The sequence below is a fragment of the Corvus hawaiiensis genome, chromosome 36, assembly GCF_020740725.1.
Source record: "Corvus hawaiiensis isolate bCorHaw1 chromosome 36, bCorHaw1.pri.cur, whole genome shotgun sequence".
Classification (NCBI taxonomy): Eukaryota; Metazoa; Chordata; class Aves; order Passeriformes; family Corvidae; genus Corvus; species Corvus hawaiiensis.
The window spans coordinates 1,119,565-1,144,504 of record NC_063248.1 but is presented as its reverse complement, the minus strand read 5'-3'; the positions used below and the strand labels follow the sequence as shown (position 1 = coordinate 1,144,504).

Sequence of the window (24,940 nt, the reverse complement as noted above, 5' to 3'; positions counted from 1 at the left end):
AAAAATTCAGAGCTGCCCTTTGTTTCTAAACTGCATTCCAGGTGAATTTGACAACCCCAATCCCAGAACCAGTTTAGAGTTCTATCCCTATGGAATTTGTGCTATTAACTTCCCCACACTCCAGCAGGAGTAGGACTGGGATTCCATTTGCAACAAAATAATTCGAGATGACAGTTTCATCCTGAATTTCAGATCCTTGGCCCTTGTGTTTGACCAAACTGTAACATTTCATCTCAGAGCACATTCCTGTCTTATCCCAAGGGGAAAAAAGTAAAAACCCAAGCAGCCTGAGACACAGAAAGCATTTCTTCTTTGGACAAACCTGTTTATTGCATGGATGGGTGGAGGAGGAGCACAGGACAGCCTGGCACAGGCGTAGTAATCTCCGATGGACTCGATGATGCTGGCGACGACGGCGCTCAGCATCCCGATCACCCCCGCGGCAGAAATGGTTGGCAGCCCCCACTGAACTGTGAAGAGAAGAAAACTGAAATCTCTCCTGCCCCAAGGAACAGTCTGGGCATCAAAACAAACATCAGTCTGAGGGAACCGTGGAATGGTCTGGGTTGGGAAGGACCTTTATGATCATTGAATCCAACTGATCCCCCCGCACTGCCAAGGCCACCACTGACCTTGTCCCCAAGTGCCACATCCACAGGGCTGCTGAATCCCCCCAGGGATGGTGACTCCAGCACTGCCCTGGGCAGCCCTTCTGGGGAAGAAATATTCCCCCATACCCACCCTGATCCCCCTTTGCTCCAGCCTGAGCTCCTTTCCCAGCTCCCTCAGCCGCTCCTGGGGCTCCAGCCCCTTCCCAGCTCCGTTCCCTGCCCTGGACACGCTCCAGCCCCTCAAGGTCTCTCTTGTGAGGTCCCAGAAGTGACCCTGGGATTGAGGGGGGGCTCCCCACTGCCCAGCACTGTCCTGGGCACTGTTTATTTCTCCTTAATGGAAACAACAAACTCCCTTCACTCTAACACGGTCTGGCAAGTTCAAGGAGATGAAAGCAGCAAAGGAGAAACTGCCAAACCAACTGCTTTGATCACACTTGGAAAAATCCCAGAGAACCATAAAACACCACTAAAAAAACTTCTCCTGTTCAGAAATCAGGAATTTGAGCTACAGCTTGTGAGAAAACAATTCTGGTCAGTGAGGCAAATGCCACGTAATTATTACTGCTCCAAAAGTTCCGTCTTTGGTCACAAGTTTAGTCTACCAAAGAGGATGGGCAACAAGCAGCTCTGCTCACTGCACAAACACCTCCCAGTTCCAAACTTTTGTAGTAGAGAAAATAAGATTAATTTAAGCCTGCAGAAAAGCCTGGCAGGTTTTCCACAGCAATTGCCTCGATGCTTTTATCTCTTTGAAATAGATGAGCCTCTTGCAACAAAGGGATCTTCAGTCACACAAGAGTGAATGAACCTCACAAATACGAAAGGCTAATCAGGGTGGAGTTTTCCTCCTCTTCTTTCCCAAAAGCTTCTATTCTTCATCTTCTGCTTTAGAAGTGGTTTCTTTTAAGAACCAAAGCATGTGGAAAACCACAACGAAGCTGCCTCATCACAGTGTAGTGGTACAGCTGGTAATTTCTATAATTCTATTCTAAAATAATATTATTCTCTTATTACCCTGTTAATTTCTGAAGGGTGAACCAGCTGTGCAACCTCATGCCATAAACACAGCCTTTAGCAGCTTTACAGAGGCAGACAACATAAAAATACATCCAAAGCATCCAAAACATTGTGTAAAGTGCTTGGTGCTCACCTGTAAATAATTTCATTGCCCTCTGATAAGCAGGACCTGGCATCCTCTGACTTGCCCATCGGCCTCGTGCCAGCACTGCCTTGGCAAGTCAGGGCATTTTTGTGTCATTAACAGTTGTGTTCGTTCAGGAATGGGTGTGTTTGGGGCAGGGAAGTGCAGTAAGCTGGGAGAAACTCCCCACAACAGTGATTCTTTACACGACGAGAGTCAATGACTTCAGCAGAGCTGTAATAACCCGTCCTTGACATTGTATAACACTAACAGCATTGCCAAGGACAGATAAATCAGGCAGTCCCTGCAATTCCACCTTACAGGCACAGTCACTTGTTATCAGAAGACATGCCCAGATAAGCCCTGCAAGAGCTCTCTACAAATTGCAGTTTGAGAAACTCAGCCTTCCTCAGGTGACACCTTAAGGTATCATCTGAAGAGGGAAACAAGGAAAAAGCATCAGCCCCAGCCAGAAAGTACCGATAGGTGTGCGTTAGAATTGTGGAGTGGTTTGGGTTGGAAGGGACCTTCCAGAGTGTCACCCCTGCCATGGGCAGGGACCCCTTCCATGAGCAGGGACCCCTTCCACGGGCAGGGACCCCTTCCACTGTCCCAGGCTGCTCCAACCCCGTCCAGCCTGGCCTGGGACACTTCCAGGCATGGATCATCCCCAAGTGTTATGGGATGTACCACAGAGCTTCTGAACAACAGGAATGCCACAGAGCATTGCTGGGGAGCAGCCACACTTACAGGGGTAAGGGACCTTGAACCAGGGGGCCACCAGCAGCACGCCCCGGCGCGCGTCCGTGCGCGCGTAGAAGCCGTACTTGGAGCTGTCCGGGGGAAACACGTCCGTCACCGTGAAGATGAAGCACAGCAGCCACGACACCAGGATAGCCAGAATGATCTGGGAGAGAGGAGCAGGAAAGCTGATAAAGTAACTCTCAGCTCCCGTTCGGGATCCGCTGCACACGCGCGAGTCTGAAGGAGCAGCGCGTCCTGCGACAGACCCAGCGGTGCTCCCCCCCGCCGCCCCAAGGAAGGTGCTCTTTAAAAGCCTTGGAATCAGAGCAAGTCTCTCCTCTCCTTAACAAATGGGCAAGTCTCCAAACGGGCACCTGAACAAACCAGGGAATTAGTCTCAGTTTTACCAGAGGAATAAAGAGCAGCCTTACACCAGGGGGATTGCTTTGGTAAGAGGAGACGCTATGGATCTCAGCAGCCCTGCTTGGAGGGCTTGGTTTAGACTTTCCCTGAGCACAAACCTCCCTTCTTCTCTGCCCTGCCCTCCCCTCCTGGCTCTCCATCACTTCAACAGCTCCTCAGCAGAGGCAGACACCAGAGTGGCCACAAAATCAGAGTATTTCCTGTGGCCAACGAGCCGTTAAGTTTCCAATAAATCCATTTAAGCTTTTAGGTCACCTCTGTGAGCTGTTTTATTATTAAGAAAAATCAAAACCAAGGAAAAAAACCTCCTGAAACAGCAGTAATTTTCTTTTTTTTTGCCAAATGAAGAACAAGTTCAACAACTTACAGGGAACATCTTGAAAAGCTGCAGCCTGTATGCTGTCCATCCTTTCTTGGATTTGTAAATGGGCAAGGGAAATTTGACATTTCTGGCATACTGAGAAAACAACAATACTAGGAAAATAGTCCTGAGAAAAAAAGGGGGGAGAAGGGTGGGACAAGAGAGATATGTCATTAGCACCAATGTATTATAAATTCTTCTCAGCACAAAACTCTTCAAACCCTTCAGATGCAGAACATAAATGCAGGATTTTCAATTTAGCAGAAGACAAGGCAGCAAAATTATTAAAATTATTATTCCTCTAATGCCAAACCAGAATTTGAATTACAAAGTGCTGCAAAACGAAGCAGCTGCAAGCAGATAAATGAATCAGGACCAGGACCAGACTGAAGGGAGATTTTCAGTTAGGAAGGAGCTGCCCTGTGCTGCCTCTTCTTTCCTCCCAAACTCTACCTGTGATCCAGCGTTGCTCTGTAAAGCACAAAACTTGCTGCCAGCAAGTGGGAGGAAACAGGAAAACTGGAGGCCTGTATACAGTAAATTTTACATCTCAAAATTTGTGTAAAACTCCAAGGCACTTGAAAAATTGTTGTCAGGGAAATTTTTCCTTTCTTCAAGATCCATTTTTTAGATGAATCTTTCACTAAATAGCTGCAAATGAAGCAGAATGGAGCCAAACCCCCAAGATTTGCTGCAAGTGCAGCTCACCAGTATTAAATGTTTTAATTATGATTTCCCCCCCCACTGAAGCTGCCAAGCTCCTCTATACATTAAAAACTCATTTTTACAGCTAAAATAAACCCCCACTGCACTGAAAAGTAAGAAGCCAGGGCACGTTGCTCAATTCTGAACGAGCCTACCCAGCTCTGCTCTGAAAGGGCCTCCCAAAGACTGGAGCTGTCTGAAGAAGCACAGCTTTGCTGAAATGTGAGATTATGTTTTTATCAGCAGACCCGAAAAATAAAAAGAGGATTTTCAGCCTCTCTCTCTCTTCTGCCCCAGATCAGTGTCAGACACAAACCAGTTTTCTTCTCCATCAGCCTCCAGGAACAGAGCTTGGAACAAGGAGGGGCACTGACAGCCCTCAGCACTCTAAGAGAAAAGCAAAAGGCTCCTTTTCCTTGCAGGAAACCCAGCACCTCTCCCAAAATCCATGATGGAAACATGGGCTCCGCTCCCTCACACACCAGTCCTGAGGACAGGGCGCTTTGGATTTTGATTTATTTAGTACAGAGTTGTAAAAAAATATAATATTCTATGATTGCAATGAACATTTTATTGGCTACAGGGCAGAGGGGCTGTGAAACAGCACCACATCTTTGAATGCTCCAGGAAAATTTGTTCAGGGGATAAACGGGCAAAGCCCAACTCAGGAATAACTCCCCTTTTCACAAATCACAAAGCCAAGTGTCTTATGGATTAAAGCACCCATGGAACGAGTCACATCAGAAAGCTGTTTGGGAAACTGGGAATCCTGTCCAACACGGACAAGCATCTGCAGCTCCCTGAGGCCCCCAGCTCTGCCACCGGTGATTCTGCAGGGCCAGCGAGAAATCCAGGGCCTTCATCTCATCACAACAGCCAAGACAGTTCCAGGAGCCACATCTCACAGAGCTGGAGTCACTTCTGAGTGGCTCCCCGTGGCTGTGGAGTTGTTTTCAACAATCCAGTGCAACATTTTTGCATGGCAGAAGCCAGAAATACTTTATTGACTGGGCAGTATTTAAATCCCGCTCCTGAATTGATTTTTTTTTTTTTTCCATCTGCAAAACATTAACTTTAATTACACAATTCCATGTCCAATTCAAAGATCTCTTTGATTCATTCAACGTTAGTCCCAACTTGCACAGAATTTGTTTCACAGGCAAATAAAACGTTCCTTTGGATCAGCTGCTTAATAGAATAGAATCATAAAAATATTCATGATGCCAACATCCAAGATAAAAGAGAACTAAAGAGCCCTTTTAATCATAATCTGCACTTACAGAATACTTTACATGTTCAAAGTCCTGTGCAAACAGATTAGTGAGATCACAACCTGATCTCATCAAGGCATTCCTCCTGCAGAGCCAGCACGGTCGGGTGCTGCACGTGGAACACAGCAGCTGCTTCAGCCTCTTGCCTTCTCCCTAAAATGGGGTTTCCAGCCTTATTTGGCTGCTCACCCACAGCATCTCACGGGGAGCTTTTGTCTTCTCTTCATTTCCCTCACTTACTCCTTTTCACACCACTCAGCTCATTCTGTCATTTCCCTGGCCCCTACAGCTCACAGCACACACACACCAGGCCCTGAAATCCCCTCTAAAAGCCTTTTTGTCCACCCAGCAGGAATCTCTCTGCTTATGGCTCAGCCACTGATGGTGTTTATGGCAATGCTTGTGCCCTCTGTCAGCACACACATTTCTGGGCACAGGTAAGCAAACCAGTACCAATGACAGGGACCAGTACCACCAGTGGTATTTACCTGCTGCTGTGGAAGAGGAACCAGGCAATCACAGCCTAGAAATACAAATCATTCACTGTGTTTCATTCCTCTGGTGTTTTGTTAAATCATCTTTTCCAGAGCACTGAATCCCACCCAGCCAATGGCTCCCAGATCAGCTCCTGCTTTACGAAATTCTGCTCTCCACACACCTCATTTCTGGCCGCTGTCTTTTGCTCCCTCCTGGAGTTCACATTACCACGGAATGCTTCGGAACCTTAAACCCCATCCAGTGCCATGGATGAGCCATGGGCAGGGACACCTTCCACTGTCCCAGGCTGCTCCAAGCCCCATTCAACCTGGCCTTGGGCCCTCCCAGGGATGCAGGGGCAGCCACAGCTTCTCTGGGCACCCTGTGCCAGGGCCTGCCCACCCTCACAGGGAAGGATTTCTTCCCAGGGAAGAGCTTTTTCAGGGAACTCTCCTGAGCTGCTGCTGTCTTTACTGCCACACTGCCAGCTGATCTTATCCAGACTTATCCACATTCCTGCTCGTGCTGTTTCTCCATGTTGGGAGCACTGAGGCAGCCGAGCTGCCTCCGGCTTTTCCCTGGCACCCCAAAATTGTAACTCCCCAGCAGGAACTCCAGCAGTACTCACAGCATGGCGATGCCCCAGTGCTTCCCAGCTCGCTCCCCAGCAGCCTGGAATCCGGAGAGGCCGATGAGGGCCACGGTGGGGGTGATGGTCAGGGGGCCGATGTAGCGCAGCAGAGCCCCGGGCAGCCCCAGCAGGCCGATGACCACCTCGATCAGCGAGGACATGATAATGGCACCTTGGATCTGAACACACAACAGGGCAGAGAAGCAGCTCAGTCCCATCTGACAGGCAAAGCCAAACCGTTTGTTTTTCTGCTCTGGATTACAAACTGCAGTTAAAAGAATTCAGTGACACAGAAGAACTCAGCAAATTTTTCGTCATAAAACAGCTCATTATGTTTAAGTGACTTATTGCTTTAAGCATAACACTTATGGTTTTCTCCACAAAACTATTACACAACAGACCAGTGGGCCAGTCTGGAAGCTGTGTGGAAAGCACATCACACTGTCAGACAGGAGACCTGGGGTCCAGGCTAACCTTTAAGCTCTCAGATCGAACGGCAAGGGTTGGTGCGCCACGAGGTGATGCTCCTAGCTCCTAGGGGCAGAGTGTGTGCTGCATTGGTCACAAGTGCTCCTTAGAAGCTGGATTAGAGCAGCGTTGTGGTCTCAGGAGACTGTCAGCCCTCTTGGCTGCAGGGCTCTTGGCAGGATGTAGCTATGGTTTGAACATGGGGAAGAGAGAGGGGTTGTTTTTAATTAAGAAAAAGTTGGCAGCCCAAAGCAACGGGATGGGAGATAAATTCCATGACACACGCCTTCATTTGGACTACACTACCTGCCACCCTAGCGTGGCACAGCCCTCAGCCTGCCCTGCAGGGCACCACGACTTCACACTGCAGTGCTGCGAGTGGAGAAGGAGTTCCAGGTATCTCACAAGTCTCTTGGGAGAATCAATGTCTTATCACAAGAGTCTCCAACTTAAAGACACTTGAGGACGAACCAGATTTCCTAACTGCGGATTCACCTTCCTGGGGCCAGCCCCGCTGCACAGGGACAGCAGGCAAGAGGTCTGGCAGCAGCTGAACTGCTGCCAGTGAGCACAAATCAAAGTTTACAAGAAGAGTTTTCATCTCACTTGAGCATTTCACTGCACGTCTTTTGGAATGTGGTAACTAACTCCTTGTATTTGCTGTCCAGCAATGAACAGGTGGAAAAGATGAAGACTTCCATGAAATGAGTAAAGGGATATATTCAAATGGAGATCGCAGTGAAAGAAGAAATTACCAACTTAAAGACAAGAACACACAGATGATTAAGTGAGAAACTTAACTGGAATTGGAGAGAGTGACAGCTAAAGGCAACTCCCACATTACCTCTCGTATCCGGGGGTACCAGATGTGCTCCGTGTGAAGCAGCTCTGCTGTCCCGTTTGTAACTGTTATATCTTGCAAAGAGGAGAAAAAACAGAGGCATTTATTCCCCAGCCACTCTGCCCCCATTCCACACAAAACACATCCCTCCTTGCGCTGCGCCTGACGAACGAGCCCCAATTTCCAAGTTCTGCTACAAACGAAGCCTCAGCAGGCTCACACCCCCCAGGAGCCAACCCCTCACGTCACCCTCTGCACCACAGTGGAAAAACGCCCTGACTTCCAGACACAAAGGTCAGCCAGGGATTCTCTTCCCACTCCCACAAATGGATGAATGGAGAAGCACTCAGCTGCACACAGGAATCACATACTGCAGTGCTCGCTGTTCCCCAATTTAGGTCACTCACAGAATGAGCTGACCCGTGGTAACAACCCCAGCTGGCATCTCTGGAAGGTGAAAGGGCTCAGGAGGAAGATGCAGCAAAGCTCTTTTTGAAAATCTGGAGTAGTGGAGGAAATTGCTCTGCCACCCAAGGTGATCAGACAGCATTTTCTTTCAACAAGATGTGTATTAATCACATCTTGAATGTGAGCCAACAGAGATGTATAAACAAACAAATAACAGGAATTAAATTATTAGAGAATCCAAAGGAGCGCTGGGAAGAACTTCAGTCAGGATTGAGCAGCCTGAGTCCCTGTGCTGCTGCTTCCCACTGCCCACAGCCTTGGTACTCAATAACCACCCCCCACTGAAGAGAAAACTGCCAGAGTCATTTCCACTTTCCAACCCAATTTAAAGCAAATGCTCCCAATCCCAACCAGCACATTTTCCCTCTGGAGTTCAAACCTTCCAGGATGACGACATCAGCAGAGAAAGAGTGAAAAAGAACACCCTAATCTTGTCAAAACCTGTCAGGTTATGACTTAAATAGGGGAAAATCCTGGTCTGGAGGTGATGCCGTACATTGCCCAAACTCCCTCCTACTCACAACTTCAAAAGGATTCAGCTGGGCTCGCTATTTCCAAATATTGGGAAGGAACATTTACGGAATGTAAATGGAACAGAAGTACTTTGTTCTATGTTTAGATTTCTTTTGTCAACATTTTTTATATTAAAAAAAAATCCCCAGAAACAGAACTCCACAAGGACATTTTTAGGAGTCTTCCTTCTGTGGCACCGTATTTTAGCACTGTAAAAAGAGAGGCTTTCCATATTCCCTGCTCATTACTCCCAGTTTCCATATCAGAAGCTCTGGCAGTTGCACTCCACGTGACCTGGGCTGTTTGTCACTTAAACCTGAACAAGGATAAACAACAATTACCTGTGTTATTACACTTCCACTTCTCCAGAGAGAGAATTGCTCTGGCAGGTGCTAAGAACGCAAAAGCACTGGCTTGGAACAGGGGTAACCTGGTGGAAAGGGAAAGGAGAGATGGTGACATTCTGTGGGCTCACTGCAGCTGGGTGGGCACTCAAACCACCCTTTACTGAGTTATAAAACTGTGAAAGAGGAGGATTTCTCACCAAAGAACCCACTCAGAGAAACACTAAGACTTCACAAGCCAAAGAGCCGACAGCACCTGCTTGAGTTATTAACCAGGTAATTCCAGGAGCCAGGCACTGATGCCAGGCTGTGACTCAGCAGCACAGGGGTACAGAAGGACACTGTGGTGGGAGAACCAGACTGCTGAATGTGCAGCTTTTGCCATCCCAGCACAGGGGAAAAGCTCTCTGAAGGTGCAGCCTGCAGGCTCCATCCGTTCCCTGTGCATGACTCCGAGTGCACTCACCGGTACACTCATTTTTAAGTGCATGTGTCAGTAACTGCTGGGTTGATCAGAGCAGATTAGATGTTCCAAGTGGTTACCACCAATAAATACAAACACTACAAGAATTTCAAGATGGCATTCTTAGCATTGATGTTTATACTTCCCAAAAGATTTAAGATCTAAAGAGCATCTACCTGCACCAACTACGAATTTATTGAACTCTCTGTACCCTGTGTAATGAATATCCTGATGGTACCTGACTACAGACAGGGTGCACTTTGAACTATTCTATAAATAGTGACACTCGTGGATTGCCATGAGATTCCCTTTAACAGGAGATCCCAAGGTGTGACCCAGGGAATTGCTCACGGGCTGTTTCACAGCACCTCGATGGCAGGGCAAACACCAGGGCATGAGAAAGAACTGCTGAGATTCAGGTAAACATCAGAAAATGCTCAAAGGAGGAGAAGTGTGGGGGGAAAAAGGGTGCACACCCTGAGCACAGCAGAGATCAAACCAGAGGCATGTCAGTAACAGCAGTTGTGAGGTTCACAGGCAGAAGCTGGAGCAGTTTGGGCCATGGGCGATTTTAAACCCATCAAATGCTGAAAACTGCATTACAAACTCAAACTTCATGAACTCCATGAGCCATCCAAGCATGGCTGACTGGACATAATTCCCACTGGGAGCTCCTTCCAGCACAAATCTCAGCTGTATCTCTGGGAAGTCACGGCTGGTGGCTCAGGGAATGATTCACCTCATTTTGCCAGGTTCATTAAGCAAACGGAGCAGGCTGGTGCCCATGGCAGATCTGCAATACCTGGAACAAGCTGTTACTGCTCCATCCCACCTACACAGCCCCGCATCCCCCTCAGAGGTTTTGTAAACACACACTGCAAACACATTCTCCAGTGCTGAGGTCACGGCTACGAGCTTGGGTTGTTCTGTATCACACTGAACACCAGCACACTGATGGAAAATCACATCTCAGCACGTCCTGCCCAGCCTTTACACAACACAGGTGAGGGAGCTCCTGAAAGGCTCAAAATAGTGAGGGGGGCTTTGTTCCCTGAGCAGGGCAAAAAAAAAAAAAAGTCATTTAGTTTTTAAAAAATTTTTAAACTAATTGCTCAAAATCAGTCAACCAAGATCTGCCTCTTTCTCAAGAGACAGCTGCAGTTTGGAATGTGACTTATGGATTTTAAGCCAGGCACTCATTGCTAGCCAGCTAAAGCACCAAAAGCTTAAAGTACTAAAGCTCATGAGTGGGATATCATTTAAATTTCATGTCTAAATCATCAAGTTGCTCCGTTTTGGCACCAGCCCTCGTGAAGACAAGAGTTTTTATGCAGTCAAAGTCATCTGGAAATGTCTCATTATGTTCACATGTCCCACAGATGTGAGAGCTGAGCCAGTGCAGTGATGGGCACAGCAACAGCGCTGCCATCCCGCGGTAGATTAAAGCTGAATTTGATAGTCGCAGTCTCACTAATTACCCTGAACCCCTGCCAAAGCTCTGGGCTGGCTACATAACCTAATGAATAGCTGGAATTCCTAAAACTGGTCTGGGTACCAAACTGACCACAACTCCGCCTCGTAATTGAGCTAAATCCATCTTTAAGGACCCTTAAACCATGGAATTTGACCTTTTGAAACCTTTATTTGCTGAAATACTTTGCAGTTGACAGACTTGCCACTGAATACTTGCAAATCTCATTGAGAGGCCTGTGCTGCTGTATCCCATTCCCAGCCTTACATAAACCCACCATCACATGGGAAATAGTTATAAAACATCCAAGCGTGGAAATTTTCTCCTAAACACAAGTTATTTTAGACCCAAACACAATGTGGCCTTCAGGGATATCAACATGTAAGTACAGTGCAAGTGGAAGCCACTGGAAAGGGAAAAATCCCAACAGGATGGAGGGCAGGGGTGGGATTATACACAAAGAATAGAGAATTTCAAAATTATGGCACCATCATTTTGGTCCCCTCCTTTCTGAATGAGCCCCAAATCCCTCTCTAGTAAGTAATAAAGAGCCGAGGTTAGTTATGGAAAAAAAAAACCCAAATATGACAAACTTCCAGACAAGGTAGATGAGGATTTATGGTTACAGCACAAAGAGCCAACCAGGCTGGAAGATTACTAACTCTGGGGAGTCTTTACTGAAAGAAAATTCATTGGGGAAAGAAAATTTTGTCTTTCAACAGTTTTCACACTGTTGTTTTGCCATCAGAGTGAACTCTTCATACAAGGCAGAGGAGTGAGCTCCTACGTTTCCTGGGTTTCCCTCCTCCTTCTCCCCTGTCCTTGCTGTATTTTCTTACCCTTGGGATGCCTTGTCTTATTCTTAATTCTGATGCACCTTTTTTTGGGAGCAGCTTTCCAAAAGCTTTCCCTAACTGCCCTGTACCTGAGCTGCCGTTAGTGTTCCGTGCTTCTCCTCTGGAAACACCCCCCACTCCTGGATCCTGGGAAATCCCCAAGGACGCCCGGCCCTATCCCCGGGCCAACACCCGGCCCCAGTCCCAGATCTCACCTGCAGCCGAAGGTGGTCTGCAGCAGGGTGGTGATGCCCACGCAGAAGAAGATGGTCCCGATGAGCTGGCTGGTGGCCCACTGGTCAAAGCCCACGCACATGGCATCGGCCAGCAGGAAGGGCACGGCGATGGTCCCGCTGAAACACGTCAGGTAGTGCTGGGGGCACAGGGCTGGGTTAGTGCTGCAGCCAGGGCTGAGCAGCAAATTCATTCATCACTGGCTTTTCCTTCTGCTTCTGAATCCCCCCCCAAAGCTCTCACTGCCCTGTCCTGAGCTTTCCTTTCAGTATTTGCCTCGAGCTCCCGCTCGCCCGCTGCCCGTGATCCCAGTTTCTGTGGGATACACAGGGCACTGGAACAGCTCTGCAGCTGCTCTCCTGAGGAGGTACCCAGGTAACTGTGCTGGGAGCAGCCTCCAGCCCAGAGCAGCAGAGAAATAACTTCACTCATGTTGGCTCAGGTCCACTGGCTCACAAAAGAACCTGGAGCACATGCAAACGAGCTCCCAAGGACCAGCAACTGGGCACTCGTTAATCCTTCCTCAAGCCAAGCACATTAAAAGCAGAACAAACGAATTTTCACCATATTCCACACACAAGGAAAAACAGAATTCCGACGGAACTGCCTGTCCTTGAGGAAAAAGCAGGAATTAAAAGGATGCTTTGGAATGTATTTGTTTGGAGATCTCAACGTCCTTTGCAGATATTACCAAATTCTCAGCATTCCTGTGGGACAGATATTACTTCCACTGGAGAAGGGAAGGAGATGGAACAGGAGCTGCTCTGCTTCCCACAAGCAGTGGCTGAGCTGGCAGCAGGGCCCAGCTGCCCACCACAGCTCCACTCCCTGCAGGAAGCACAAGCTTGTACTCCAAGGAGCACAGAAGTGGCAAGGCAGGTCCAGGGTGATGCTCCCAGAACTGAAATAACTACAGCAGCACCTTTCAATATTCAATATTTCAGGTCTAAACCATTGTCTCTCTCCATCTTTAACTCCAGAGGTGCCCAATGTCACTTGTGAAGGTCACCACTGAGCCTTTGCTCACGCATTTACTAACGGCAGCTTACAGAACTAAATATTTGAGTGAATCTTACAAATGCCTGAGCTGAAAGCTCAGATCATCATCAAACAATGATCTCAGAGTGTGATCAGCTTCAGAAGAAACCTCTTAACACCTTCTTCGAACACCTCAGAGTGGAGAAGGATAAAACTCACACACACAAACAAATGAACTGGACAGAAAATCCTCAGCAAGGTTTAGAAGTCACAGAAGGAAAAACTGTCTGTGTCTTAGGATGTACCTGTAAGCCCAGAAATATGCAGAGGTACCAGGGAGGAACATCTTCAATGGTGTAAATCATGTCAGTCCTCTGGGCATCCAAACTGCCACTGCTGTCCAGGGTCTCTGCCAGGGAGCTCTGGGGGAAGAACAAGGGACAACAGCAGGTTATTGCTGCACAGGAATAAAGCGAATTTCAGCTGTCAGGCAACTCCCAGATACCCCAGGGCTGGTTCAGCACTCCCAAGCAACGCTGATTTGTGACATTTTCAAAGCCTTTTACATCCAGCTCCTGAATTTGTACTCAACACGTTCCCTTCTGACAGCCATTCCCTGCTTATTCATTTATAATTGCTGATTTATGAGAGAACTGATCGGGCAGCCAAATGGTGCCCAAAAATGGATTCATCATGACAGGACTGCTAAAAAACCCCACCAAAACCCCAAACCACAAAAATAATAAAAAAAAAGAAAACAGAGAAGAATTGGAACTAAGAAGAAGAGCCAACCCTGGCTGTTTCCAAAGGGCTCTGTCCTTGCATCAGAGACCGAAATCACTGGCAAAAAAAAAATCCTCATTATGGTAATTGCTTCCCTGCTTTATTTTTACCCAATTTCATCTTGGTTAACCACTTTTAGCCAGAGGGTTTATCGTTTTTGCTTCCACCCCCCCATTTATGCAGTCAGGAAAAAAGCCAATTATTATAACCAAATTAATCCCCATCCAATTTACATCAGTCAAGCGGAATTCCTCCAGGAATTTAAATTCCCCCAGGAATTGAGGCAAGACCACACTGTGCCCTACCACGTGCCCCAGTTCCAGAGAGCCAATGGACAACTGACCACACACAGTCCCACATCAACACCCCTGCAGAGTCTCCATTAAAACAAGAGCCAGCTCTGCCATTTCTCTTTCACAACCAAGTGGAAACCTTTCCCCCCAACTCTCTGGTTTGGAAAATCCTGAGAACAAACCCACAAATGCTCCAAAGCCCCAGCACAACAATAAAAGCAGGAGGAGGTATCAGATTTTGTAATTTCAGATCAAGTAACTAAAAAATTACCTTATACAACAACTTCCCTGCCCTAATCCACCCCAGGACACAGCAAGCCCACGTGAAGTTGCCTCACACTGAGCCTGGGAACTCTGCCAGACTTGTAACTGCCTCAAATGGTCTCTACTTCTCCAAAAATCCCAACACATCCATGGATTACGCTGAGGTTATCTCCATTTGGTGTCACCTCCAAGGTCAGTGAGGCAAACTGAGCCCCGGCACTCCCCTCCCACCTCAGCCTCCTGTTGGGAAAACAAATCCACTGGGATAATTCACATTCAGGGAGCGTAGGGGAGCACAGTGCTGTGGGAAGGTTGAGGGTGTTGCAGTGGAAAAGCAAAATATAGAAACACTCACTTCAGAGAACTCCTTAAAGCACTCTGAGCACTGAGCAATCCTCTCACCAGGACACAGCGCCCGCACAGAGCCAGGAGGGAAATTGTCCCTGCCTAACCCCTCCTCCCCTCTGCAGCACCAGTAACAGCTTTTCATTGACTGAAAAAGGAACAAATTCTCTCCTGACCCAATTCTCTTAAAAAAAAAAAACCCCACATGAAAAAGATCAGGAATTTGAATCATGGAATCATCAAGGTTGGAAAAGCCCTTTCAGATCATCAAGTCTGACCATCGACACAGCACCACCACCACGGTCATCATCAATCCACATCTCCAAGTGCCACATCCACGTATTTCATGAGCACCTCCAGAGAGGAGGACTCTGCCAGTGCCCTGGGCAGCCCTTCCCAATCCCTGACAACCTTTTCCATAGAAAGATTCCTCCTGATGTCCACCCTGAGCCTCCCCTGGCCCAGCCTGAGGCCGTTCCCTCTCCTCCTGTCCCTGTTCCCTGCCAGCAGAGCCCGACCCCCCCGGCTGCCCCCTCCTGTCAGGGACTTGTGCAGAGCCACAAGGGCCCCCCTGAGCCTCCTTTGCTCCAGCCTGAGCCCCTTTCCCAGCTCCCTCAGCCTCTCCTGGGGCTCCAGCCCCTTCCCCAGCTCCGTTCCCATCTCTGGACACGCTCCAGCCCCTCAATGTCTCTCTTGGAGTGGAAGCTGAGTTCCACCCACAAAGAAAATCTTGGAGTGCCCGGTTGCCTCATCCTTCCCCTCTTTCCCTGGAACAGAGGCTCCACATGAGAACAGATTCACCTGAAGCCCTGTGTTTGTTCAGCTTTCTGCCTGAGAGGTCACCACACAGTTCCAGAGGGGCAGATGTTACAACATCTGCTCCCGAGGCAGGAGCAGAAGAGCTGCAGCAGAAATGAACTGTTTGCCTCAGGAATCGCGTCAGTGTTGGCTTGGTGGAGCCACCCCAAGAGCAGCAGGGATCCCAGGTTCTCCAAACACCCAGCCAGTGATTGGTGCAGACTGATGACTCTGTTACGGCCCTGCCTTTTGAAAACCCATCTTTGGGGCCTCTTTTTTACTTCCTCGAGCTTTGCCAGACCAATATCCAGCAGCTCTCCCACTGCTCCACTTGGTGCCAAATGCTGATTTTTCCTCATAGGACTGATGAGGTTGCATGAAGTGCATTCCTTAGCTTTTCCACCTGCTGTTCTATTCATCCTACCCTGTCCTGTCCCATCCCGTCCCATCCCATCCCATCCCATCCCATCCCTCCTCTTCTTTGGGCAGCAGAAAGCAGAAGTGCTGGCCTGTTCCTGCCAGGAGGGCCATGGCTCATGGAGCAAGTTTCTGAGTCCTTTCAGAGCTCTCCACTTGTGATTCCACCTCTAAATTACTCTGCAAAGAGCAGAACCCAGCAGCAGGCACAGGGCTTGGGAAGCAGTGAGCTGGTCCATGGCATGGAGAAAGATCTCTCTGGGTACAGATCAACAACTGCCAACCATTTCAAGCCCTCCTTGAGGAAGTGAAGGTTATACATCTTCTGATGAAACAATTTCAAACTTCACGGCGATGTTTGTGCTACACAGCAAAGCAGCTGTAAAGGAAAAATCCCACCCAGGATACTCCCATTCCTTCCAAAAGGCACTTCCATCGCTTTGGGAGAGGCAGCTCTCAGCCCTGAGCAGATCATGGCTGCAGGGAACAGACAAAAAAGAGTCCAAGACTGAACAAGGAGGAGTTGGAGAACTCAGGTGAGCCCTGGCCACCCCGACACCCCAGCGGGCACTCACTGGCCCTTTGGCACCTCGAGCCTGGGCCTGCCAGACTGACCCTGCCTCGGTGCCTGCCAGGTGTGCCACAGGGAAGTGCTGGGAATGGGCTGTGCCTTCCCAGCCAGATACTCATCACACACTGACCCTGCCTTGGATTATTTTAACTGGCCAAAGGCACAACGTGCTGTGCTTTTCTCAGTTTTTCCCTGGTAAGTATAAACAGGGGGATTGACACAGACAGAGGTGTACAGAGAATGCTGTGGGTAGAGAAGAAACCCCACAACAAACCCATCCCAAAATCCAAAGAAACAAACCCCAACAGTCAAGACAAAGGCTCTGGTACGAAGCACTAGTGGGAAAAACCCAAAAGAGAACTGATGAGCTGTGGGAAACAAGGTCTCTAGAGAAGTACCTTCCATGAAGAGCCCCCAGCTGGGCACTCTGCTCTAGTGGAAGCTGCCCCTGCACATGGCATGGGGTTGGAACTAGGTGATCTTCAAGCAAAATCCCTTCCAAAGCAAACCATCCTGTGACTTTATTCCACGAAGCAACAAGGCACTGCTTGTTTCACAGGGATGCAGCAACAGGTATTGCTCAGCTGGGCTATCAGTTTACTGTCTCAGGTAACAAATGCTGTGAGCCAGAGCGAGCCCTGGGCATCCTCCAGGGATGAAGGACATTTCAGGCCTCTTTGCTAAAGGCTTTTTATTCAAGAGCTTTTGCTTGCTCTTTCGGTGAGGATCTCTCAGGAGGAATGGATAGCCAAGAATGAACACAGAATTATGGAATGGTTTGGAAGGAGCTCAAAGCCCATCCAGGGACAGGCAGGGACACCTTCCACTATCCCAGGGTGCTCCCAGCCCCATCCAACCTGGCCTTGGACACCTCCAGGGATCAAGGGGCAGCCACAGCTGCTCTGGGCACCCTGTGCCAGGGCCTGCCTGTTCATTCACTGTAAGTCACAGCAAAGCTTTAACTCAAGGAGATCTGGTTACTCAAAAGCTCACAGTGACTTTAAGGTGAATTATTCTCCACCATCCACAGTTCTGATCACGTGGATTAGCTGGAAGGGAGAAAAGCACACATTTGGTAAAACCAGGCCGTGGTAAAACCCAGGAGCACTTTCATGTCTAGAGATCGCTTATCTCATTGCACAATTTCACCCAAACACCTTTTGCTCAAGGCTTTTATCAGATTGTGCCTCTCCACTCCAGCCCCAGCATGCTCCAAAATTCAGCCATCAAAGACTTTGGCAGGTCAAGGAAAATCTGTCCACTAAACGTGAGAGTGATGACGATGGCTGTGGGGCTGAGAGTGAGACACCCGGGCAGGCTGAGCGCGGGAGCCGGGAGTGCACCGGGCACAGCGGGGCACTCACAGCCTCCTCTGGAGCTGAACACTGGCAGGCCTCTGGCAGAATCAGCTGCTCAGGGGGTATCTTAAATCTGAAATTCAGGAGTGACTTCTGGTGTCTGAGTTAGAAAACCTTAACTGCATCCCTCGGTGCCATCCTTGCTCCAACAGAAACTACGGCCTCGAAGGAAGGAGCATCACGCTGCTCTTGCTTGGAACCAGGGGTTTTGTTCTTGTTTCAATCAGGACATTTGAAAAACTTTGGTCAAGTTGAGGCTTTTCAGAGACAAGGCTTTACCACAAAGCCAGTTTGACGGAACATTTCAGAAGCTCAGATTTCCCATAATCTTCATCCTTGTTTTAAACAAAAGCTCAGATTCACACCATCTCAGCTTGTGGGATTATTACCGAGCAGGCCTGGGGAATGATGGAATGGAGAAAAAAGCTGGAAAAAGCAAACCAAGGGCATTAACTGCTTCCACAATTTCCTGAGTCATGCCCAAAGTGCTGCAACCAAAGTGTGTGACAAGGAGTCATGAGGGCAGAACTCCCCAGGCTGATGTGAATCTGCAAGTCAGCAGGGCTGCTGAGACAGGAACTCTCACAGCCAGGGGAGACTGCTGTGGGCAGATCATGAGCTGAAAGAGCAAGAATGAGTTCTCACCTAGCAGGGAACCCCCACGTACCTTTTCTGCTATGCCATTTTCTGTAGTGTAGATGGCCATCAGCTCCGTGTCCTCTGTGTCCTGATCACCACTGGATGTTGCTCCACCATTTATTACAACCTTAAAAATATAACAAAAACAGAAACACAAGGTCTTTTAAAATAAACATTTCCTCTGCGATCACACCTCGCGTCACTCAGTTTTCTCCCTTGGTACTTGACATCTGCCTCTGACAATTTGTCAGAAAACATGAGGAGCATAACAAGCCATCATTTCTGTAACAGCAGGTCTAGGGATAGAGAGAGACTTGATAGACATTGCAGAGAGCTCCTGAAAACCATCACAGAGAGCTCCTGAAAACCTGGGCAGTGTCAGCTTGGGGCAGGGGGAACCAGCAGCACTGGCTGGAAGAGTTCTCCAGAGGAGAGGTGTACAACAGAATGATTCAACTGAAAATGTGAATAAGTAGAAGACAGCAAATGTCTCCCTGCTGTTGCCTCTTCCTCTCAGTTGAGCGACTCAGGCGGTCAACAGGGGCTGAACATGAGCCCAGGTGGGCAAGGAGGCTCTGCTGAGGCCCCTCGAGTGCTGTGTCCAGATCTCGCCCCTCGCAAGAAGGACATTGAGGGGCTGGAGCGTGTCCAGAGATGGGAACGGAGCTGGGGAAGGGGCTGGAGCCCCAGGAGAGGCTGAAGGAGCTGGGAAAGGGGCTCAGCCTGGAGCAAAGGAGGCTCAGGGGGGACCTTGTGGCTCTGCACAAGTCCCTGACAGGAGGGGACAGCCGGGGGGAGGTCGGGCTCTGCTGCCAGGGAACAGGGACAGGAGGAGAGGGAACGGCCTCAGGCCGGGCCAGGGGAGATTTAGGTTGGATATGGGGGAAATGCCTTCACTGGAAGAGTGGTTAAGCACTGGCATGGGCTGCCCAGGGCTCTGGTGGTGTCCCCATGCCCGGAGCTGTTCAAAACCAGAGCAGATGTGGCACTTCATGGTTTAGTGGACGTGGTGGTGATCGGTCACAGGTTGGACTTGATGATCCTGGAGGTCTTTTCCAACCTCAGTGATTCCATGATTCTACCCCAGGGGCTGCTGCAGGAGGACAGTTCAGTGCCCTGATCGTGCCTGGGGTGCTGCACGTGCTGGGAACACAGAATAACCACACACAGCAGGACTGGCTGTGCTTATACACTACTATTCAGGGGAGCAGAGCTTTGTCACTGACTGCTCGTGGAAATGAAGGGTTTGTACAACATGACTGGAGCTTTAATCCCTGATTCACACCGAGCCTGACTGGGCAGTGCTGGAATGTGCTACTCACAGGCAGGGTGAAGAAGGTGGGATGTTTGGATTCATCCTCATATTTGCCCTCTGTTGAGCCTCCCGCCTCCACCGATTTGGAAGTGGTGTTCTTGCCAATCCCCATCGTTTCCAGAACGTCCAGGACTTGCATGCAGCACCCAGGAGGTGCTTCTGGGATGCCAGGACAAGAACTAAGGACAGCTCCTTATTCAAGCAGCAGCAGCTCTGGGAATCACACAAGTGCTCAGTAATCCAGCTGGGACATCAGGGTATCATTCGCATCAACGGCTCCTAGGAGTGAAGGGAGAAATTGGTATTTTTTATTCCCTAAAAGAGATGTGCAAAAGCACAAGCCCCACAGCCTGGGCTCCCTCTCGTGCTCATGACTCACCAACTCTCATCATTCCTTCCTGATAATTATCATTCAAGGTATTTGAAATTCTTTCACACTGGGAATGCTCTGGTTATTATCTCATTCTTCTCCTGTGTTTTTCAACCATTAGCAGTATATTGAAACCTTTTTCCCCAATCTCACAGCCATTTCCACAGAACTTTTTGGGAACAAAGCACACCTGTACTCCACATCCAGAGCAGTGCAGCACAGCTGAACATCCACTACAAACAAGACTTGGGCTTCTCCAAGGAGTTTTAATCTGCAGAGCTGCTTGCAGATTTATCCTCGGTATTACTGAATCCTTTCTTTGAAACAAACTTCCTTTGAAATAAGAAGCATCTGGGAAGCTCAGACTGGATGGACAGGGAGGCACACCTGCCTTTCAGTGAGCCTATTTCAGAGAGAACCAGCTCCTTCTGCTGAACATCCTAACCCAGAATAATCCCCAAATTCTCAGTCGTATGAAGAACATTCCGAGCAATCTGACTGATGATGTTAAAGAACTGCTTCAGGACAAACTGGTGTATTTTAATTAGTTTCACTTCTCTTTTGGCACAAGGACAGGAAAGATCACACCTTAGTGGGTCTCTGGTTTTGCCAGATGGGTCACTACAGCACAGTTTTCCCCCATTTGCACCTTAAATTAGCCCAGCCAGTCCATTATCATCCCCACATTTTCCATTTCCAAGATTAAAGAACAGGAATTAATGTATTTGAACCCCAACTTCCCACAGGACAGCACAGAAAATCCTGCAGCAAACTAAGCTTTGCAACCTGGTTGCTGAGCCCCAAACAGAAAATGCAGCTGCCAACACCTGCAGGTGAAACCGGGTCAGACACAGGTGGAAGTACAGGACAGAACCAGAAAAATGGTCTCTTGAAAGTCACAAAAAGTGGAATTTTCTGCATCCATTCAAGCAGCAGAACCCACTCCCACTGGTGTTACTTCAAAAGCAAGTTAATGACAGGTTCAGCTGAACCCTAAGGTGGAAACAGAGCTCATGGGCACTCACAAACACAGGTTTGGATTGGAACAGAAGCAGGACTTGGGTTTTTCCTTAAGTCTCCCTTCCAGATGCTGCTCAGGAAATGCCAGCAGCTCCTGTCTACTGTAATTGCAATAATAACTGAACTTGAGAAAGACTCTTCTGCTGAAGGCAATTCAGGACTGTACTAATATATGAATACCAATATTTTAGAACCTCTTAATAGCTGTTAATTGCTCATTTGCTGGAAAATTCTGGTTCCTTGAGGTGAAAGAGATACCTCAATGTAGGTATCTCTTGAAAAGTTACATAAAGAAAGACTGTTCGGGCACCGAGATCCCTCGAAGCATTAATTAAATCAAGATGGGATGGAAGGCAGTGCCTGCAAATCAGGGTTAAGATTTGTTTATGAAAATAAATATTAAGGTAGCATAATTAATTATTTCTCACCTGAAGACTGAAGAAGACTGGTTTGAATACTCACTGTCTTGTTCTGGAAAAAACCCAGTCGTTCCCGTTTTTACAATAACCACAGAGCTCTTCAAAGTGCAGCTCAGGGTGGAGAGGAGACAGGTACTGGTTAAAGGTTTGGGGGGAGTGGGGGGTCTGGGCTGGGATCTTTGGAGGGGTTTTTTGTTTGCTTTCACTGCAGAGCAGCGAGGGATTTTTTCTTCCAAGCACACAAGAACAAAGAGAAAAGAATCTGCCTTTTTCTGTCATTGTAGACGTATTTTATTCTCCAAGAAAATCAGTGATGGAGACAGGCGAGGTTTAGTCTGGCAGCTTTATCCTCTTGGACTGGGAAGGGAAAGGGAAAGGGCAGCAGGACACCTCCCTAAGCCAGGGCCAGTAAAACCTGGAGCCAGGAAAGCTGCCAGTCACGGGATCTGCTGTAAGGTGCTCTGGCAGCATAAGCTGCTTAGCTGGCATTAACCAGCACCTCCAGATAAAAAAGAAAAGACTCTGTAATCCTGCTTTGCTGGGCACTGCACAACAGCAGGACTGCTATCTGCTCCAGGATCGGGTCACTCCCAGGAATTGTTCCTGGGAATTCTGCAGGACAGCAGCAAAGCTTGCCTTGTCTGGATTGCTGAGAGCTGACACACACAGCTAAAAGAACTCTGCGTGAGGGCTCCCCAACAGGCACCTCCCCAGTAACAGGCAAAAAGAGCCTCACTGCTACTTTTCTTAAAGAGAGGGAGTGTTTGTGTCAGAGGGCTTGGTCCAAGAAAAACCAGGAGAAGAAATTTCCCAGCTCTTCTTGCTTCTACCCAGCAATTAAAATTGCACTTAATGGCTCAGATGATCACCAGGGATTTTTGGAATACTTTGATTCTGCAATCTGGAGTATCAAAGTGAAGCAGATTACCTCTTCTGCTGCCTAAAGCTATCTGGGAGGTATCATTCCCTATCAGCTCCTGTGTCCCACCAGCTGAACCCAGCTGCACCACATGACTCAGGCATTTTTACAGCCCTCCACAGCAAATCCAACTCCTCAGAAGCTGAAAAGCCATGGAGAAAGAGATAAAACTCATGCAGGTACACTCAGTACAATCAGTCATCTGCAGGCTCGGATTAAATGGAAAGGCCAGAAGTGAAATTTCCATCAGGACTCTGATTAAAGTTCACCTTTCCACACCAAATTAACTCCAGTGCACACCTGTGCTTAACACAGAGGGCCAAGAGCTGCCAGGGGTTTACAGTGCTGGAGATAAAATTACGATTTAGACAAAGGGCAGGAAATAGCCCAGGTGCAAGTTCAGGAGGAAAAGCCTCCTGGCCAGGGAAAGGCCACTCTGCACCTTCAACACTTGCCTTTTCTCCAGCAAAAACCTCCCTCCAGCTTTGGAGCCATCAGGAGAGGACACAAAGAGATGGCAGTGTCTGGTCTGACACAACATCACCCCCTCACACTTCCATGACCACTCACCACATTTTCCCTCTTGCCAAGGTTGCTCCTCTTTCGTTTAAAGGAGTTAGGATGCATTTTGAAGCTCATGGAAAGAAAGATGAAACCCATCACAGATAGGGAGATCTATGATGCAAGACTGTGTTTAAGTGCTCTTTTTCTTCCTGCAAGTCTCTGCTCTGGAACCTCCACCACAAATAAAAACATCCACTGGAGTACAAAGCTTTTCCTACAGGAAAATCTGCCCCTGTGCCACCACAGGCTGCACAAAAGGCTGCTACTTCACGAGGTACCAAACTGCCTGGGAGTCAGTAAAAATCCTCTGAAAGCTCCTCTCTTAAGTGGATCCAAGGGTTAACTTGGGCAGGACAGAAGGTACAGATGGACATAAAGAGCTTATTACCATGCAAGGGAGAACTGGCCATGAACCCATAAAGGATTAGGCCATGTAATACAGACACCTCCCTTGCGTGCATTGGATATAGTTTTTGGCTGAACCACACTAAAAATATTCCCTAAATCAGATTTGCTGTGATGGCAATTTGTCCCTACAGAGCTGAAGGCCCAGTGGGAGGGCCTTTAACGTTAACACTTGAATCCAGAGCTGGGCAAAGCAAAGACCGGACTGAATTTGGTGGCCCTTCCCTGCTGCACAAAGGAAATATTCGTGAAGGAAGCACAACAAGTGGGGTGATAAAAGCAGCTGGTGATGAAACAGGCCAGGCTTGGGAAACAACTGCAATCCTTTGGAGGGCATGGATGGCAAAGCTCCCAGGAGCAGCACGGTGGGACTGCCCCATGTCACACCTCCCCGAGGAAGGAGCCATGGCACAGCCAGCCAGGACCTTTCTGGCTGCTACAGACGGCTGAGGAGCCAAGAGAGCTCTGGCTGTTGCACACACTAAGGAGATTAGAATCAAATTAAGGTCACTGCTTAATTACAATCATCAATTTATTATTTTAATTAGCTGTCAGGCTCACGTGAACAGACCAACTTTCTCCTGCAAGCAGAAATGATGCTCAGCCAGAAGTTGTCACACTTGAGGTGCCTCTGGAATTTCACCACCTCCCATGGCACTTCCAAGTGTTTGGCACATCTGAAACTCGGGCACATGATGTGTTTAAACACAAATCAAGGCATCCTCTAGCTCTGAGATTGTATTTTTGGCAGCAGACACACAACAGAGGCATGGAAAGGGACTTGGACTCCCTTGCACGCTATTTTCTTGTTAAATGTACCCAGTCTGAGCAGAAGATAAAACCAGCTCTAACCCCACTTCGCTCGCTCAGGCCCAAGGCACTGAGCACTGGGGAGCTCACAGTGGGAAGGACACACCAGAGACTGAGGCTAAAGCAAACTTTCAGTTCCTGCAGTGTCACAGCTGTGAAGAATTGGAAGCCAGTAACAAACGCACTGGATTGACTTTGTTTGGGGTAAAAAAGTGCATTTGGGCCAAGCAGCTCATCCTGCTCTCCAGGACAAGTCACAGAGGAACCAAACCACCCCTGTGGGACAGAGCTGCCATGGGACAGCCAGGATTCCAAAGGGGAGACACAGAGAAGGGACAGGATGGATGCCAAGAGATCAGGGAAGTTGTGAAAGGAATTCCTTGCCCAGAACACTGCACCAAACTGATCAGGGGCACAGGAGTGCTCCAGCAGTGCAGACAATTATGGGATGTTGTAGAGGCCGTAATTAGACAAAGTTTGCTTACAGAGCACAGCTATGCCTGGCCAGACGCAATGCCACACAAAAGCAAGGCAATTCCCAGTTAATTATGGAATAGCAGCTTTCCCCAGACTGGCACTGGCTACACCCGCACATAAAACTTCTGTCCTGATTTTGTGCCATTAAGGTACTAAAAACCCCAAACCTCATCTTCTCGTTGTTATCCAG

At 48.4% G+C, this 24,940-nt stretch overlaps 1 protein-coding gene across 3 annotated transcripts in view; it reads right to left on the bottom strand.

The window, feature by feature from the left end:
- Nucleotides 1-24,940, bottom strand: part of SLC23A2 (solute carrier family 23 member 2) — a 52,273-nt gene that overhangs the window by 9,887 nt on the left and 17,446 nt on the right. For all 3 annotated transcript variants that reach the window (XM_048290248.1, XM_048290250.1, XM_048290249.1), the window contains 10 exons: nucleotides 19,774-20,045; nucleotides 18,480-18,578; nucleotides 13,289-13,405; nucleotides 11,987-12,144; nucleotides 8,999-9,087; nucleotides 7,680-7,750; nucleotides 6,365-6,546; nucleotides 3,290-3,410; nucleotides 2,506-2,662; nucleotides 323-470 (listed from right to left, as the gene is read on the bottom strand). In XM_048290248.1, coding sequence (XP_048146205.1) covers nucleotides 323-470; nucleotides 2,506-2,662; nucleotides 3,290-3,410; nucleotides 6,365-6,546; nucleotides 7,680-7,750; nucleotides 8,999-9,087; nucleotides 11,987-12,144; nucleotides 13,289-13,405; nucleotides 18,480-18,578; nucleotides 19,774-19,905 — 1,274 coding nt within the window. In that variant the 5' untranslated portion in view covers nucleotides 19,906-20,045. The remainder of the gene's footprint in view (nucleotides 1-322; nucleotides 471-2,505; nucleotides 2,663-3,289; nucleotides 3,411-6,364; nucleotides 6,547-7,679; nucleotides 7,751-8,998; nucleotides 9,088-11,986; nucleotides 12,145-13,288; nucleotides 13,406-18,479; nucleotides 18,579-19,773; nucleotides 20,046-24,940) is intronic.